Source organism: Phallusia mammillata, chromosome 6, assembly GCF_965637545.1.
Source record: "Phallusia mammillata chromosome 6, kaPhaMamm4.hap1.1, whole genome shotgun sequence".
Taxonomy (NCBI): Eukaryota; Metazoa; Chordata; class Ascidiacea; order Phlebobranchia; family Ascidiidae; genus Phallusia; species Phallusia mammillata.
In genome coordinates this window covers 15,739,150-15,759,157 of record NC_137257.1, presented here as the reverse complement: position 1 = coordinate 15,759,157, position 20,008 = coordinate 15,739,150, and the positions used below count along the sequence as shown (strand labels likewise).

At 37.8% G+C, this 20,008-nt stretch overlaps 1 protein-coding gene across 1 annotated transcript; it reads left to right on the top strand.

Annotated features, from left to right (window-relative positions):
- Positions 1 to 133: 133 nt before the first annotated feature.
- On the top strand, positions 134 to 18,108 carry LOC145232643 (uncharacterized). Its single transcript, XM_080097306.1, has 9 exons — positions 134 to 1,155; positions 1,808 to 1,990; positions 2,313 to 2,453; positions 3,134 to 3,668; positions 5,073 to 5,203; positions 6,604 to 6,684; positions 8,827 to 8,984; positions 15,255 to 15,396; positions 17,445 to 18,108. Exons 1-9 carry the CDS (start codon positions 286 to 288, stop codon positions 17,529 to 17,531), a joined length of 2,328 nt encoding a protein of 775 aa, XP_079953432.1. The 5' UTR covers positions 134 to 285; the 3' UTR covers positions 17,532 to 18,108.
- Positions 18,109 to 20,008: the final 1,900 nt, after the last annotated feature.

Genomic DNA, 20,008 nt, shown 5'->3' with positions numbered 1-20,008 from the left:
GGAAGCATTTAAAATTTATGATGCCGCAAGTAATAGTGAATCGAATATATCGAAAAAATCCAATGAACTGTGCAGTTGCTTTAAAATCATCGATATCAATTATTTTTTTATCTACACGTGGCCTTAGTCTTCTGACAAGTGTTTTATGGTTGTTTAAGGGCTAAGTATGCAATAAATTTGTTTTGGACTGCAAATGCAACTTTATTTACTGAAGCCGTAGTTTCGCTCGTTTCCAACGTGATGAAAAAATGTCGGCAACCGTACCGTGACTTGAAATGAGTCGACATGAATTGGATTTACAGTTATTATAATCACTATCGCATTTCAAACGATGGGGAAAACCTTCCAGCATCTGAAAAACTTCAGTCAGTCCGTAAGCAAACGCAACCCAAGGTTGTGCCCAAGGATAGGTTTAAAGGTGATGATACCCTTCTTGAAACGGGGGAGGGGAGAGAAAAAAATGCCGACATAGTTTTTCTGTCGATTGACAACGGATCCAACATGGCCGCGGGGTGCTCGTGGAAAAAAGGGGGGACCGGAAACTTAACAACCAACTTTACGAGTCCGTCGCCTTTGTTAGAAAGGGCCATATGCAAAGATACGGAGCTCAAAGTCTTGTTCGTTCAGCAAACCATGTGTGACTCACATTCTTCAAACCGCGACAGCAAAAGTCCAAGCACCTCGCCGAGGGCGGCACTGTCGTCAGCAGCCCTTAAGAAAAGATCAGCTTGGAAAAGTGCAACTAATAACAGACAACAACATCAACAACGTCATAGCAGTACTTCGGAGGAAGGCAACTGTAACGTATCTTCCACTGAGTCAGGCTGTGTATTTCGTGCAGCTTTAAGTGGATCGCAAGAGTGTGAGGCTGCAAACAGCAATTTTCTTCAAGCGGAGCGGGATCAAGGTAACCTCTTGAAGGTTCCGTCGCCCTCTGGTGGGAGATCTCCTTTGTATTCAACTTCGCCATCCACGGACGAAGGCATCGTAACAGACGACTTGCATCCCGACGAAGGCACGCTACTCATGAAAGAAAAGGATAGCGCCTTAAGAATGGAAACAAAAAGTCGGTGTGCTTCACCACGTATCTCAAAGTCACGCGGTTCTCTTAACCGACACAGATTTCAATTATCTGAGGATGCCAATGGCAATCAGGTAGGTCTGCTTTAGTTTCACAAACAAACACTTCCTAATCGAATTGTGAACTATTGGAAAAAATGAACAACGACTAGTATTGAAATTCAGGGTCACAGGTAAAATGGTTAAATATATATAATTTGTATAATACAGTTTTAACTCAAGAGCAGACATTTTTCTGCTAAATCAAATCGGCGCGAAACAAATGTCACGTGTTGACTTTTCAAATTTACAAAAAAGCAAAACATCGCCTGTTTATTGGCAAGTTTAAACTGCGCACAATATATCGATTGTGCTTTATTGAAAAAGTCGATGACTCAAATATAATGCATATAGTGCTCAATCAACTTTGCATTTGAACAATAATATTTATTCAAAATCGCTTGCTATTTTTACCAGCATACCCAATGTTGTTGTTTTATACTTTAATACTTTTTTACTACTTTTCTATGAAAAAAATGTCACCAATTAAAAAAAAATTGTAACTGATTTTGTAAACTTAGCAAAAGTTACTGTGAAGTAAAGTAATAACAAATACAAGGCTATTGCCAATTAGGATTATAAAAGGCTGAATAGACGTAAAAAGCCACATACTATCGAACTGTTTGACAAATGTTCATGTCATTTTTAATGATGAATATAACTTACATATAACTTATTGTTGTTGCAGCCTGAAGTGTTCCTCAAAAATGATTACAAAATATCCAAACCTGAACAACGCAGTGACTTGGATCCAAACAACAATAGCAATCACGAACTTGTGCCACTTGTTTGTGCCCCAAGAAATCCCGTTGGCCACCAGCAGGCAAGGAATTTGGTGACGACCTACAGCGGGAAACCACATTCCAATCAGGTACACTACATTTCCAGTGAAGCAGATCGGTACAGGTTCGAGCGCAGTTGGCCAGAACCTTGATTAAATGTACAAAGGCCACTGCGTTTTTAGGCCATTGTGTGCAAACAATCTGTTCAGTGATTTGTGGTTTAAGAAAAGACGCATCGTATGTTTACAACAAGAACTTAGTTTGTTTTTCGCTTAAGTTGTTTGTTCGTTATGCTGGCAAAACATTTGCAATTACAAACTTTAAAATTATGTTTTCTTTGTGTTGGCAATGGCCCAGTTCTTACTAGTTGAGTAGACAGTGAAGTGTTTTTCGTGGTTTTGTGATTTTTAGAAGTCCGTGACGGCAAAAAGGGTTGTGTACAAAAAACGAGGCCCCTGCATTAGCGACACAGTCGAAGCAAGTCGTTTGCGTTGTGAAAGAAACTTGGAGATGGGTGCTGCGCATTCTGCTTCAAGGATACGAGGCCAGCAGGTAAATTAATGTTATAATAATCTCGGGAAACTGTTAAAAGTAAACAAGCTTTTGCCTTGGTGTTTTGGCACACAATTTGTGTTCAGAGGGTAAACGAACAGTCGCTTAAAATAGGAAAATGCGAAGGCATAGATTTGCCACCATGTTTAGGTACGTAACATTATTTTAGGGGTTTACCAGAAAATTAAAGTTACATAAGAGTACCTGTCAGTTGATGGTTACATGGTTACACCAGCGCTAAATAAATTGATGTTTTTATCTTTGTACAGCCTACTAACTATTATTGCATCAAACATATTCCGTTTCGTGTTGCCATGGAAAGTAACAAAAAGTATCTAATCTTCAAAAGATGAGTTCGTTTTTCAGCAGCATAGTCTTTGTGTGCTTTGTAACGGAACGAAAATGTCACGGTTGAGTTGATACGTTTATTGGCGGTTATAACTAAGATAAGATCATAACATAACAAACGAAGCCAATTTACAGTTACACAGGTTTTTACTTAAAGTTTAGTCATGGTTATCGAAAAGCTAAACCAAAAAGGCTAAACCAGTCTGTTTAAAGTCAAAATAAACTCAAAGGTAAAAAATTAAACCACAGTTTAATGTCAAAGGTTTAAGTAGGCCACAACCGAAATTTTGTTAGTTTTAGTTTACATGTTTCTTGTTGCTTCAAATTTTTAGCACCATCGTGGTCGCCAAATGAGTGTAGGATCAACACCTACTCGGCGTGAAGCCACAGCCACTTGGAGACAAACCCCGGGTCAAGAGTACAACCCAGATCTGAGCAGTGATGAAGATGACAGCCCTGTTGTTGTCTACTCCCGTCCGCCGAGTCACAAAAGGCAAATGGATACAAGGATGCTGTCGCTGTTTGAAGAGACTGATCCATTTCAAACTTCATCTAAGCCTGATACGAAATCACAGCCGGAGTTATCAACAAGTAACCAAACAGAAATTGACACAGGAAAAGTAAGCGGTACAAGTGGCACTAGAGATGCTGTAAAGCTTCAACAGCCTTTAGAGCAAACAAACCAACAAAACTTAAAGCCCGAAAGCGTTGCAAATCCACCTAAAAGTGACGCTGTTCCGACGAGCGTCGCACGTCAAACAAGCGTGACGTCACGAAACGAGAGCACCCCTCCGTTTCTTTCCAGCGGTTCATTAGCAAAGAGGACTGTATCACGCAGTGGATCAGTAAAGTCGGCATTGGTTGATGGTAAGGCATTTTGCTTTTAATCGTTTTCCTGTAAAATGTGTATGTGTAGGTTTATATAAGTAGTGCTAAAATACTGGTAATAACTGGTTGCTTTAAATTATGTGGAAACACAGAATTTGTTAGGCCTACACGAAGCTCTGTGAAATGTACAGCTGTACGCGACAAATCAATACACCCCACATACACACCTTGGTAAAAAGAATAAATTGAAACTGCTATATACGTACGGCAAGTGTGAATTCGGTCTCGCTTTTAACATTTATTTTAATTAAAACTTCAGCCGGATTAAATAAAATTTCAGCCGGTTAGGATACAATCTTTTTTTCTGTTTCGTAACTTTTTTTGTCAATCTGTAAGTTTAGCGTTTGAGAAAATAGGCAGTAATATGCAGGAATAAGCTGTAGCTCAGTGGTTTTAACACTGAGAAAATTTTAAGTTTAGGTGAGAAATTCGCTTCGATTTTTGTATGTGGTTTGCAAATAGACACTTAAGCTCTAGGAATATGTGTTTTGTACTTAAAATGACACGCATCTTAAAATGTATTTTGTGGTATATATCGGGGAAAAACATTTTTTAGACGTTAAGTGAAGAATTTGTCGAAAAGGTTGAGAACCAATGTTATAGCTGCAGTATTAGCATCAAGCTAAACGATTCAATAATTCGCTTGCACAAAACAGGGTGTTCGAACATTTCTAGAAATCAAAAGTTTTTCGATGAATAAAATTTCTAAAAAATTCCTTCTTTTCAAAACTACAGTCCCGCAATTTAGTACTTAAAGCGTAAGCGTCAACCATGGGTCGCATACCTACAACGACGACATTGATTGTGGTAACAAGCAAAACAATACAAAAGGCCGGAGGGTAGATTTACACTTATCTCTCTTAATTCGTCCTTATGCGGTTTTTAATGCAGATGACCTTTAAAGCAATTAAACGGCTACCGAAGTGTTTGTTGTTGTATTACTATACTTTTTCTTATGTATATCAAACACGTTCCTTGCGAATAAGTGTTTTTGGAAAAGTGTAATGTATATGTTAGCTTTTTTTGTCATTTAATGTAAGAGTATTTTTTACAACTTTTTTGCAAATGGGCCATGTGCATGTAACTATAGTTTTGCAAGTCGTAATCATTGTTTCGCCTAATGTGTCTGCGTCAAACACGAAAGCTCCTTGAGCACACTGAGGACCACTGTAAGCAGCTTTAGATGTGCACGCTGTCGCCACAAATTAGTATCACACCTGTGTTAACCAGAAGCAATCTCCAATTGTTTACCTTAACTGCAAGTGGTTTTGGACCACACCTTATGCACACGACCAGTTTGGAATTGCGCTTTGCGCAGCCTTATGGAAGGAACATTGATCGTGGTATTTCCTAAATTTCAAGTTCTGTTTTATTTTTGTGCAGCCGTGTCACATGTGGTGGGAGCCACGTCATCGCGTAACTTGTTGCCAAAGAACATGACGCCCAAAGAAAAGCAACAGACTCTAAGCGAGAGGTTGATGACTGTTGGGCCGAGTGACCCACGGCGGGTTCAGGTTTGTTGTCACCTTTTCCTGTTACTTGAACGTGCAGTTTTGCGTTTGTGGAAAAAGCCATTGATTGTTTTTGAAAATATAAATGCCATGCGCAGGATCTATCCCTAGGCATATACTTGAATAAGTTTTTAGAGACTGAACGATGCCTGTATAGATGAAATATATATCTCCATTTTAACAGCTTTGTGTCTGCTGATTTTACTGCTGAGTCAAAATCATTTTCTTCTTCATTATTGATTCATTAATCATGATTGGTTGTTTTCGGTTGTCTGTTCACGACCAAAGTTTATGCATAATATGTCCTCCATCTGTATTTTTGTCACTTGTTACATGTTTTTAAAGGTTTACATTTTCCAAAACGATCCAGCAGTGCAAACAAAAAGTGTTTTGTGTTGGGCCCGTGAAGCGTGATATCAAATTCAATTTTACGAAAATTGATTTAAAACGGGCTTTCGATTCAAATAATTGGAATTTGAATCTCTAAAATTGTGACCTTTTTGTTGCACATGTCCTGACGTGTAAAATTTTAGTTCAAAATTTGAAAAATTCTAAGCAAGAATTAAAAGCGTATGACGTAAGGGAAATACCCGCGATGAGTTAAGAAGCATTTAAACTTCCACTCGTTTGAAAAACAAGTTTATCTCATCTGAATAATGAATGAAAATAATTATGGGCTCAGCTAACGCGCTTCCAATAAACGAATGTCCTGAATCAAGAATTAAAGTAATTCGAGGAGACTTTTTACAAGTCCTTCAGAGCCTTTTCATTACTTACCAATAGGGACCATATTTTCATCTTATTTTTTGACAAGGACAAACCTAAGATTAATATTCTTTATATTAAACCACCTAACAAACAGGATTGCAGGGGGCTGTGTTTTGATAAATGAACAGTCGTTTGCAATTTTGCCAGAACTGTAACCGCACGTCCCACCACCACGTAAACTATTGAATCCATTGTTCAATAAGAATTCATTTGCACTATATTTTGTATTGATTGTCTGATTGAGCACATTAAATAATGATTTCAATTAATGAAAAAAAGCATTTTTTGTCACTTTTGAATGTTATGTCTGAATTAAATAAACCAAAAATAATTTTCGAGTTCATTTGTTTGACTTTGGCTCAAGTTGAACCCTGTCTAAGGTATGCAAATGCCACAAACTTAATTCAAAATTTAAATGAATAAATAGAAATTTAAAACTCTGTAACGAAAAATACATTTTTGGCATGTTGAAGTACTTTCCTAAATGTACTTCTGCATTTCGATTTGAAGACTTATTCTGTAGGTTTTGTGGTCCGTGGCAAAGTGCTGCATTTCAAATTTTACTCGACTTGTTATTATGATGTCACACTTAAAATATCAAAGCCTAGTCAGAAAAATCTTACTTTTTGTTGCAGAGCATTGTGGAGGATATTCTATGTGAAATGGGCGAGGAACGAATTGTCCAATACAAAAACGCATTTGCTAAATTCGACAAGGTAATTAAGATGCATCTATAAACATCTATGAATAGCGTTTTCAGTTGTGTGAACAAAAAACGAAAGATTGCATTCTTTTGGTTTTTGGCCTTAGGAAGGCTGTATTTTGCCGCACAGGGTTTTGTTTGTCAGGTTGAGAAAAATTACAAAAATCGACCAAGTAGCCGGCCAGAACGGGAAAACCTCGGTCATTCGGCCAACTTTTGCTTTTCTGGTCGGAAATCGGCCAACCTGATAATCCTGATGGGATCATCGAACCAGCTAACATGTGTTTTAATAATGTTAACTGGGTACCCATGCGCGTAAAACATACTTTACATGTCACTAAACAGTTAATGTACATTTCGAAATCGAAAAAATTAGAGCGTAAAATCAACCTTTAAGCTATGAATAGGATTAAAGGACATTCTACGAGTTATAAACAGGTTGGTACTCGCGAAATGTTTATAGGTCATCGGCCGAACTATTGAAATGAAGAATGCGTGATTTCGACTTGTTTCCGAATTTTTTCCATCATTTGTTCTGTTTCGGTTTCAACACACGCGAAATCTTTCAAGTTGGTTCACACGTATAGTGTCATTCGCAAATTGTGAATATTTTTTAAAAATATTAAATCCCAGTTTTTCCGATGTCACCAAGAACAACTTGTTAATTACTGAGGGTTCGATAGTTTTTTTACTCTATAGATGTTCCTTGAATGGTTAACTAAAAAAGACAAAGAGTGGTGTACTTCTGTGACTGTAGCGGGCCCAGAACCCGGCCCGAAACCATTTTTTTCAAAAAAGGTCGACTCAAAGATCGGCCTAAATGTAAAAGGTCAACCAAATGATTCACTAAATTGAAATTGCGGCACGAGTGTGGTCGAGTGTGAAGTCCAACCCATCTGAACGCGACCTAAAAATCTCGCCCGATTTCTACGTCTTTTTGCCATTATTAGCAGCATTAATCCAAACAAAACGCTAACATCGATTTGCCAATGGCCACCGCGCACGATAGACTCTGGTGCTTTGATTTGCTTTAATATGTCATCGACATCGATTTTAGCAGTTGAAAATCTTTTAATGTGACATTGTGTGCCGGTTGTTACAAGATGTGCAGCGACCCCCAAGACCAGGTTACGGTGCACTATCGATTATAGCAATTTGAAATGTTATTTAGGGTTTGTGGTCGAAGATATTTAAACAGTCCATCCTTTTTTTAACGCAGCGCTTGAATATACAGTTGGTATTTTCTTGTTTTTTTAATTTGCGTTTGAAACCTAAATTTAACTTGTTTTAATGTGTTTTTACAAATTTCAATTGTTCCATTTGTCCGTTTTGTTTCATTTTGTCATAAAAAGTGACTCTTAAAAGAGTATAATGCGCCATAATACCAAACGATATATACACACGTATTTTATGGCATTGAAAAAACTTGTAAACAGATTTCGCTCATGGTAGATATTATAGATGCGATACTGTCGGTTAAATTCTCAGTAATTTATAACAATTGCTACCGCGACTTGTTGCCTAACCAAAATTGATCTTAGCGAACCCATCATGGCCTCACCTTTTCGCTGTCCACTTGCTTTTGTGTACTGTCACTCACTTGTGCTGTGGTGCTATTTTCGTTGCGTTAAGCCCTCCCGGTCGATGAAGCGGGTGGCATGCACATTGAAAGACTATCGACAACCATACGCACACGACAACCTTGCACTCAGATTAAATGGTACAGCAGCTAATGTTAGCAATCGAGACAAAAGTTTCACTAAACTGTTGTATAACACAATGATCAGCAAAAAAATTAGTTGCAACAAACTACGACCTAAGTTACGAAAAGCATCGACATTGGCTTCAACACGACGTTTTAGGACTGTACGTGGACATTAGGTTTGGTTAAGTCAAGCAACTAGCTACTTAGCTAGGTATTTTTTTAAAATTATAGACTAAGGATGTGATGTCAGGCTCGAAACAAGCCCGTTGGTTAAAAAAAAAGGAAAAAAAAAGGTCTTTAGTATTAGCAGCAGCAGTGCGATATTTAAGTGCGCGTTCACTGCCTACTGTTTCGGGCAGGAATAAAAATGTTTTAAATTGACAAACCACTAATTGATCAAAAACTTACCACCACTGAGTTTAAACCAGCCGGGACCTTTTTAATCAACAGGACTCGAGCGGGATCATAAGTTCCAAGCAGCTTCGACGACTCCTGCGAACTCTGGGTCACAACCCGAGCGACATCGAACTGCGCGAACTCGTTAATCAAGTCGATATGGATGAAAATGGAAAAATCGATTTTAATGAGTTTATCATCATGATTGGATAGTAAGTAGCGTCTACAGGGACCACTGTAGTAAAGTTTAGGTTGATTCTTTGGGACGTTAAAGTTCAACTAAATTATAAATATTTATAACGAGGGTTTTCAACCTTTTACGTCTTATATACCCTTGACTGATTTTGTTCATGGAATTTATACCCTTATATTTTTTACATTAAATTTACAAGACCTTTGCAAAACAAGGGTTAAGCCGTTTTTTGACAAGTCATCATGCTCCAAGACAGAGTAGGGGGTCTTAAATTGGCGTCCTAAGCTGGTCCAAACCCGAAATTACGAACCCAAAACCTGGTCCAAACCTGATTACAAATAAACTAATTAGGCCAAAATGCAATCATAGTACGCCAGGCCCATACCCAATCAGCCGACCAACAGGCATTACCACATGGCGAGCGGTTAGATTTGAACCCAGCCTGCCGTTAGATTTGAACCCACGACTGGAAAATTTCCGAGACTCGCTCTTTAAAAACTGAAATACACAGCCTTAGGGGTTAGCCCGTCGAAAATCGAATCACAAGCACCGTTGCCTGCCTCTTATACTGCACGTGTCAGCTCCATTTAACAGGGGTAGCCAGTTCGTCCATTAGTGAGTTAGGATGAACATAAATCAAATACTGGGATCAGCCCTGAAGCATGCATGTGTTATTGAAATTGCGACACAAGTCAGGCCAAGCCTAAGTTGCCCGTTTTATTCAAAAGCCAGCCCAAACCGGATCCCAAAACCATGACTCAACTTATACTCTGCTCTAAAGGGTAATTTGTCTCTTACAAGTAGCAAGTGGCCGCTTTAGGCATTATCTAACATCAAAGCTCTCATGGTTTATTTATAGGAAACCCAAAGTTAGGCTGTAAAAGTGCAAACAGGATATTGAATTTAAAACTGATAAAAAATTAACGCGTTGAGTAAAGTCAAATCGAAAATTGTCGAAAGTGCTAGTCAATGGACGTATTAGACGTCACTGGGTAGCAGCGAACCGATTGCGATCAAAACATGTTCGCACTGCCCACATGCTTCAACGCTGGGGCAAAAGAACGAATTCGGAATGCCCACACTGTGGAGCAGATAAGCAAGAGGTGGATATCGGACAGTACATGAATTCGATACAGCATTCAGCGACTGGTTTCAAAATATATCCGATCACATCTAAGTTTTAGAGCAGGGGTCTCAAACTGCTTTGAGGGCAAAAAAAAACTTTTAAGTAAGTCGAGGGCCGCACTTTCGAAACAGTTGTTGCAGTGTAACATGACAACAAACATATTGCGCGATTAAAAAGGGAAATGTTCATTAATCCCATTATCTTTATTTAAAAAAAACAATATTGTAATAAATAATAAACAAATATACAGTGTAGCAAAGTGAAAGATCGTTCTTCATAGGCGACAAACCAAAATGCATTGTGACATTTTAACCCCATTGTGATGCAACAAAGGCAGATTTTCAGTGGCAAATCACGTCACATCACAATGTAATGGCTCTACAGTCCAGTGCTTTTCAACCGGGTGTATTGTACACCCCAGGGTGTACCATATTTTTTAAAGGGTGTACCACATTGATGGGGTGTACTGGGGTGTACCAGATTCAATGATACAAGACACTTATGGCCAGGTATCACAATAGACCAGTGGTTCTCAACTCGTTTCTGGCCATGGACCACCGGCCCAGTAAAAATAATATCGTGGACCATTTCTTTTTGAAGCAAGAATGAAGTTCGCATACGAAACAACCATTTGGGCTTGAAACATAATAATGTTTCTCTTGAGAATGTTTGGTTATGTTTTTTACCCACATGTTCGCTGAGTTATTTGCTACAAATAATGTTACAGGATTTGCGTTGTGCTCATCCTTATTCTTGTTAGGACAACAAACTCAGTGTATTACAAGGATGAAGACATTTTTGACCGGGGTGTACTAATTTTTGTGTAAACGTGAAAAGGGTGTACCATTTCAGAAAAGGTTGACAAGCACTGCTATAGTCTATATTATTGAGTTCCGATGTCGCAGCCCAGTCAAAGTGATTGAAATTTTGGTCCTGGACCAAACGTGGTTGGTATATTCTGCACCTTTTTTGGGTTGCTTGTTAATAAAAAAGGACAAAAAAACCTTCAAAGGGGTCCGCGATTAGCTTGACAGTATCAAAAGGGGTCCGCAAAGGCAAAAAGGTTGAGAACCACTGTTCTAAAAGTTCCTTCGCGGGCCGCACAAAAACCCTTGGAGGGCCGCGTGTTTGAGACCCCTGTTTTAGAGACTCATACGACAATATATTGTTGTGGAAATCATACGACAATATATAATGGACGTATAGACGACGTCGTATCACTTTGCCTGCGTATACCCTATACATTTTTGTTACAAAAAAGTAAATAAAGGCAACTTAAAAAAGTTTTTACATTGATATGAGAGTTTATTTCGCTTGGTGAAAGAAAACATAGCAACACATTAGCACTAAAACAATCACCGAACCGGAAATAGCTGCGCAACGAGAGACGTTATGGGGCACAAAAAAGTGTGTCGGGCACAATTGATGTATCATGACTAAATGCGCTGCCGCTATGCCGTATTATAAAGCGTTATATGTAACCGAATCCTACAAGAAAATGAAACTGTTGGTGGGGTAAGTCGAAGGGGTCCTTATAAAAACTAACCACCCGTGTTTGGGAAAAAGGATGTTGTTCGACAGGAAAACCAAAATGACATTTATAAAATATAGCACTTTGTCATAGTCCGCTACCAAATACTTCGTTCCTGCTGTGCACTGCATTGTAAATATAAATGCTTTTTACAGGATCTGTCCCCCTGATAGGCATGTTAATGTCAATAATCACTCAGTCAAACTGTCCTAGTAAATGAAATGCTTCGGACTCAAAATCAGCAAACAGGGCGTTAAAAATCGAGATATATATTTCACCTATTTTAGCATCGCCAGTCGCTAAAAACTGCCAACAACGAAGGTTAAAAAATAGAAAGCAGATGTAAAAGCAAAAAATGATTGTAATTCGTATACTACTATTTTTAACAACTTGGTGTTTACTGATTTTGAGTCAGAAGCACTTGCTTCGTTATTACCACTTTGCTTCGTTAAACGTTTTTGCACCTCAGCTTGTCCTCTTTCAATTTTGGCACATTCATATGTTTTCCCCCGCCAATATGTTTTCTGGTTACGGGCATGTATAATATATGTCGCTCCCACGCAAGTTTCTTTATTTTAATATGACTCACGTATCGGCCTTACGTCAAGTTAATGCACCCTGGACTGAAACCAAAATCGAATAAATTTTGTTTTTCCGTCTTTTTTACCGTATAACGCTAAAACATATTCTAAGAAACACCACCCATTGTCAATTTGACTCTAGCATTTCCAAATTGTAGGCTATTTAGGAAACTTTGGTACACAATGCACAGTTCTAAATATTCTGAGCAAAAAGATACAAGTCAGTATTTGGGTGTGAAACATGACTACGTTTCGACAATTTGATTTGCCATCGTCAGGTCGTCAGAAATAAAACCCACAGAAGGCATGCAACTTGGTACCGCACCACGATAAAAAACGGAGAGACACGATGTGTTTTACACGCAAATAATGGCTCTGATTTTTCTGCTCAGAATATTTAGGAAATGTTTATGTTTTTTCACAAAAGTTGATAACTAACTAATAACTTTACACATTTTACACAATTAAAGCAATATTTGCGTTTAATGCTTGTAATTGTTCACTCAAACCACTTTTTGTGTGCCAACAACGTCGACTATCGAAGTATAAGCCCCCTTTGGACTTAAACAAACCGCACTGGAGTTCAGACCCTAAAATTTAAATAACCTCGGAATATAAAATTGTTTCATGTCTTTTTGTCTCTGCGGTTGGTGTTCAATTTCAGCTGGCCTATAGTGGGGCAACATCGGCTAAATGTGACCGCTCTTATGTCAACGCCTCCCCCATCTACCTGCAGTTATTATTGTATCAAATATTTATCAAGTTTGCAAGGGAACTTGACAGGACTCGCGACGACAAGACGTTAATTATTGACGAACGTTTTTCTTATTTCCGCCTGTGATGCAATGGCCTTAATAGGAACTCCTCTTGCCTCGTAGAGAAGTTGTCGCCTTAAACTTTTAATTGTCAAGCCGAAGTATAGAAATTTTAACCTTTACAACTCATAAGTTTTCAAAAACTTTTAACTAGAACATGAAGCTTACTGCCAGCATATTATGCGCATTTTTATGTTTTAAACAAGCACTTACTGCTATCCAATTTAACTTTAATGTAATAATGGGTTTTCTGTTGGATTTTCAGCCAAAATTTAATTGCACCACAATTTTGGTCCATACCATCAAAATATTTTTGTAGTTCTAAATAACGTGTATTGCGCATTACAATAATAGCCTGTTTTACCAAATTGTGCGACACCTTTTGCAGTGCGACTAAAAAGGATTTAATGGTAAATATTTTAGTTTCATCTATTTCTATTGGGCTCAGTTTTCATATAAGGTCAAACACAACATATGGGTATTGCCCTCGGCCAAAATGAGTATTAGGCTGCAGATTAAAAATCCAAATTTTGGCACACATTTTAGCCAATGTGAAGGCTTTGGTTCGCAACCAGGGAGGAATTTTAAAACTTGAAGGGAGCAATTTATTTTAATTTTTACATGTAGTTTGTAAATAGTCACTTCAGCTCTGGGAATATAACCTATGTAGTCCTTTGGGTGGAAATGAAAATGTTTTGAATGGTTAAGGGACGAATTCGTCGATAAAGTTTGGAAACCGCTTTAAGGGGTGTGAAAGTTATATAATAAGACCCTAAGTAACCTTGGTTAAAGAAATCGGTCATTGCAAAGCAGTTCCGATTCTCGATAACCGCCACAATCGGAAATCGGATCAATTTGCGTTCGCGCAGGCAAAAAACTACACAAGACGATTTTGTCGACTCGTCAATAATTTACCACCTTCCTTAAATCTTTATATTCCCAAAGCTTGTAAGCGTTTTGTGCCTAGATTTACCTATCTGTTCTTTTTAACGGCGCGATATATATAGTACAGCTTATCAAACATTTTCATCTTGCTTATTTTGGCAGGGCTTAAGAAACGGCAGCTGTTTGGCGCTTTTTAGCTTTGCGAGAGGATATATGGGCGCTTTTTTACAGTTTTTTTATTCAGTCCAAAATGCTTGTTCCTATTTCGATGAATTTTCACTGTCAGAAAAAAATTAATACACCTTGACAGTGCTCTTACAAAAATGTTAACAAACTACTATAGGATTTATTTCAATGTCAAAAAAAAACTTTCGAAGTGGGAAATGCTCTAAGGCAGGGTGCACAACCTTTTCACTAAGACGACCGTATCACAAGGCCTTAATTCATCAAAGGCGGTCGATTGTCTCCATATTTTTCCTTCATAGGCTATGTTATTGATGTAAAGAATTAAGATTCATCTTTTAATACCCAATTTTATACTGGGGGCTAAAAGCCATTTTTTGTGTATACATTGATTCAGTTGAATGATTTGGTAATCAGTCTTAACTGATTACGACGTCACCGCCTGTATTGTTACGTTGTTTGTTGACTGTTTATTTATTTGTTTGCACATTTCACACTAGACAAAAATTCTGACCCCAATTGCTACTTGACTGGTAACATATTTTACCAGTTTCACAAAATGCATTCAGTGTTTAAAGCAAATCGTTTAGCAATCAAGTCTTAATCAATTCATGGCCGCAATTTCACGGATATACATTTAAATACACATTTTCACGGCCGCATGAATTTGACTTTACGGTCGCACGTTGTGCAACCAGCTCCAGGGATACCTACGAAACTAGCCTTAACCAAAAAGCAATACATTATCTATGGTTATAACGCCGCGTTTTGTTTATCCCGCAACGTTGGTTTATTTTGCCGTCAGTCAACGATGTAAATTATGAATGCGTGAAAATCCTTCGCATTTGAAACCATAACAGATACCAATTTACGACGTTGGGAGAATGTGGCTTAAAAAGTTGACGTGATGACATTTTTGTAAATCTTTTTCCCTATATCCTAAATCGTCTACCTTACCCCGTCACATAATTCTTTGTGGTAACAGAGTAGCTGCAGTGTGTTTACCATGTTACCACAAATTGTGCCCTCTAATGTCGCGCTCTATAACTTCCCAACGTTGGGCGACTACCTTTGCCAAGGTGCGGACTTCAAATTCTGTTACTACGATTGTTTCGCCGAGCATAACAAACTCAACTCAACTCAACAACTTAACAACGGTATTTTTCAGTTTTGACAAAGCAAACAATGAGGACGAAGATTTGTGCAACATTTTTCGGGTGTTCGATCGCGAACAACGAGGATGTATTGATGTCAACGAACTCAGAAACATCTGGAACGATTTTCTCACAGAAATGGCTCCGATGGATGAGGTGGGTCACGTGATTGCGATCGCTCATGTTATTGGTTAACGTTTCTAGCTGGATTTGTTATACTGCTGATATAAAAAGCGTCATTAAATGGTTTATTTTGAAAATAGCGTAAAGTTATCTTTTTGCTGTTTGGTAAAAAATAAGCCAAGTGATGTTTTAATTATGGGTCCCCTTCCCTAAAGGGGACGCATCTTGATTTCACTCAGTTTTTTTTTCGTTTTTTTCTTCCTTTTTTCCTTTTTCTCCGGTGAAGTTTGTCCAAGCACTTTTGGCATGAAATCTTTGGTGAATTTAGATGAAACTTTCACAGATGGTAGATATATTTATGCAGATGTGCCATTTGCTTTGTTTGACTTGATAACCCCAGTATTTACCCCGCTACACCCCAAAGTGTAAAACGTTTTTGTATGTTGCTGCGCACCACAAACGAAAGATTTCTGTGGTCTAATGCGGGTATTAACAGCCTTATGACGTCAGAAGCGTTGAGTAATGTTGCTGATAACACCTCTAGTGGTCAGAAGAAAAAAAGAATTTTTACCATTGTCCGATTTGGATAAAAATGTACGTGACTGTTGATGGGGTCATTGTGGTTTTATATTTTATACTTTTGTGTGTTGAACCCCATTAGTTACCCCACTAACCCTAATATGCAGTTTTTTAAAAAAGGTGTTGGAATTAAATGAAATTTAGACAGCTTGTAGAATTTGTCATTTATAAGTGTCAATTGTTGTGTTTAACCCTGTAACCCCAATATTTACCCCTCTAGCCCCCTAAAAAGGGTAATTTTTTTTAACATTGTCCGAATTTGATGAAATTTAGACAGCTTATAGAGTGTGCTATTTATAGTTGTTGTTTGTTATGTTTAACCCTGTCGCCCCAAGATTTACCCCACTATCCCCCCAAAATGGGTCCATTTTGTAAACAATGTCCCCAACATTTACCCCACTAGCCCCCCAAAATGGTTAAACTTTTTAAACAATGTCTGAATTGAATGAAATTCGGACAGTTTGTAGAGTGTACCATATGTAGGTGTTGGTTGTTGTGTTAAACTCTGTAGTACCTATCATTTACTCCACTAGACTCCTACAGTCATGTACAATTCACCATTACTAGGAGCTGATTGTTGTGTTCTAGCCTATTTTCAAACTATTTAACACTTTTTTCTCAGATAGTCATAAAATAGAAAAACCTTCAAAAATGTATGAAAGGAATGAATTTAAATAGTCTTTACTCCATATAGCATATTTATTTATGCACAGTACCGATCACTGTGTTTGACGATACAATGCCAAACTTTCTCATTATTATCTCTTGAAATGCATTATTTACAACTTTGCACGTGTGGGGACCCATGAGTTTCTGCTTTCAGAAACAACTAAGGTTATAAAAGAAGACAGTGGATGATATGGGACCCAATATAAAATAAGTGTCAGATGTAAATATATGTTAAGAAATAGGTCACAGTGTATGTGCAATGGCAGTATGTGCTAAGCCACCCTTCTAGTTTTTTTCTTAGCATCTCTAGCTTTGCAATTTAATTTCTTGGTATAAGTTGAATCCAACTTAACTTTGTTTTATCCGTTAAAGCAATGTGTACAACAAGTTAATTTCAACAGTAAAAAAATGTTTTCAAAGCATTTCTAATATCAATACAGATCTTTGATTTTGTACTATTTGGCTACAACTGGATTAATTCAGCATTTTTATTCAAGTTCAGTTCCACAATAGTTCAAATGTTTACTTCTCAAAGCTCTCATATTGATTTGCGGTTGAAACTTAAACGTTTATCTTTAACTCAGAGCTTTATTTAAATCGAATTCAATTGAATTGAAAGGCTTCATTCCTTTATTGATTTAATACGAAAATTTTTTTGCTGTCTCTTTAATCCGAAAAACATATAACTACCGATAAGACCTATCAATCTTCAATTTAATATTTGCAAAGGACTGTAGCAACTGCAGCCGACCTACTTATTAAAGTGTATTTTTTGTCTATTGCGACCCTAAATAGTGTATTATTGAATTTAATTGTTTATTTGATTTTAACAGTTTGAAGAAATGATCGACTTTATCGACAACGACCACAACGGCGAAATAAACAGAGTGGAGCTTTTGGAAATGCTCAGTACAAGATAGCTCGGTCGGCTCCTATTCTATTGCCAACTTAACCCTTTCCAAGAGCTGGTGAAATTGATTTCTCTCATTCAGCTATATACGCTTTTTCCATATTATGGTGTATGCCCATTTGCAAAGACATGCGTTCGGAGTCCAGTCAGTTTTCAGCAAGAATCTTTTATTGCCCGCTTTTAAAATTGACTTGCATGTGTAAATGCTACGTTTTGCCTCATTGCTTATATTCTTGAATTCATCCTTTTTCGTCAAATATTTTCGCATTTGCCTATGAATTGGAAAATGTTTGTAGGTAAAATTGGTTACCTTGATATGACATATACGGTGAATACTGAGCATTAACAGTGCAACAAAAAAACGATCAAAAATGCTCTAAATCATTGCATATAATCGGAAATAAAGTAAGTGATCAGAAATTAAAATCGGCAACGTTTATAGTAAACTCATGTGTTAATTGCGCCACCTTGTGAAAAACCATATTTATTCCTACAAGCGAAATTCTGCCGACTCCGCTTTGTTTAAACAAGTTACCGCATGTGAGGTATATTAGCTGCTACGAAATACATAATCAACTGGAAAAGAATTCTTTGTCAAAAAAAAAATAGAGTATTTTCTGAAAGTGCTCGAATTATTTCAAAAGGCTTTGGGATAAGAAAACCAGATGACCTATTTGTGGAATTGAATTTTGATTCACCGATAAAAAAAATGGCAATACCTGTTAAGCGCTACGAGGTGTTTATCGCAAATGGTGGCTGTATCGGAAATGTTTCATTTTTGCTGCTCAAGTCATAAATTATATGGCATAAATTAGTGCGGTGCATTAACAAAATCGCAGGCTTCCAACTTTTCTGTAGTATTATATTATGTCACAGCAGATTTTTCTGGACCTCTTTTAACAAAATAAGATGCTTATTTGAGTCCCTGTTACAGAAAGAGTTGAGTTACGTTTATTTCGAATAGGCCGAAATAACTGCGCAACATATAGTGAAGGGAGGATGCTATATTGGTGACAGAAACAAAAAAAATGTCTATTTGTTTGTAAGTAGTATATGTTTTGTCTTCGTTGTGTCGTATTTTTGAAACTATTTGGAACTTTAAAATGATGGTAGGCGAATTCTTTGGCATTGTTGACTCTCGGTCATCATCTTACGGACTCCTCACGAAACAGCGAATCCAAATTTGTCGCTGTTGAACGGTTTCGTAAAACAAGGACAGTAAAAACCATGGGTTATCGAGGTTATTTAAATCAGATGTCGGCAACCTTTTTTGCACTGTGGACCGCTTTGAAAGTGAAATGTTTATTACTGACCGTCCTTTAAAAACCAGAAGTGTTCAACAATAAAAACTAATTGATTCAATGTGCATTTTTATGCGGCCCGGTAACGAACTTCGGCGGCCCGATGGTTGCCGATCACATTTAATTTGCCACAAGGGACACTTTATTCAGGCTTTGTTTGGTAACGGGTCATACTTTTTAAATACAACGGTAACGAGCATTCCCTCAAGTTGGTTTTGCTTTTACACTTTCTATAGACCTACTGGCGCTTCCCAAACAGCAAGTATTTGTGACATTTAATTTGGCAAATCCATTGCAAGTTGATGTGGAATCTGGAATGTGCAGTTTCTCCTCTTCCGAGTATTGTCCTATTATTTTCAACAACAGAAGGCGATTGTTCGCGCATAACGCGATATTATCTTGTCTATGAGTTGAGTTGAGTTGAGTTTATTTCGCTTGGTGAAAGAACACATAGCGACACAATTGCACTAAAAACAATCACCAAGCCGAAAATAGCTGCGCAACGTTAAGACGTTATGGGGCGCAAAAAAAGTGGTGGGCACAATTGGTGGATCATGATTAAACGCGCTGCAGCTACACCGTATTATAAAGCGTTATGTGGCAGGAGCTCACCAGAAAGTGAGTTTGGCGCACTGTGAGTATAACACGACTGGGGGGAACGTTGGTGGGACCAGTCGAGGGGGCCCTAGAATCTAACCACCCGTGTTAGGAAGGAGGGTGGGGTTCGACAGGAAAAGAAACCACCGAAAGAAACCCTGCCGGATAGTTTCAAGCGCCGGAAGGAAGAGCACACACACACACACACACACACACACACACACACACACACACACACACACACACACACAGTTTTTTACTTTAACAGAGTTGGTAATTAAATCATTTACAGTAAATGAGGATTAAAAATAATTTAAACCATTTGAAATGGTAATAAAAGCATCGTTTATGAGACACATCAAGAACAAAAAAAATGACAAAAAAGAACAGAAAAAACACACAAAAAAGCAACAACAAAAATGCGAAAATAAATGCATTTGAATCGGTTGTCGTCAGCCCAGCTTACGCGGGACGCATGGCAAAAGGACGCTTCAAACTTGTAATTCCCCTGCAACAATAAAGAACAAAACCACAGCAGCAATTTACCAGTTCCAGGTTGTAGCTTATGCAATATAAATCAGCACATATA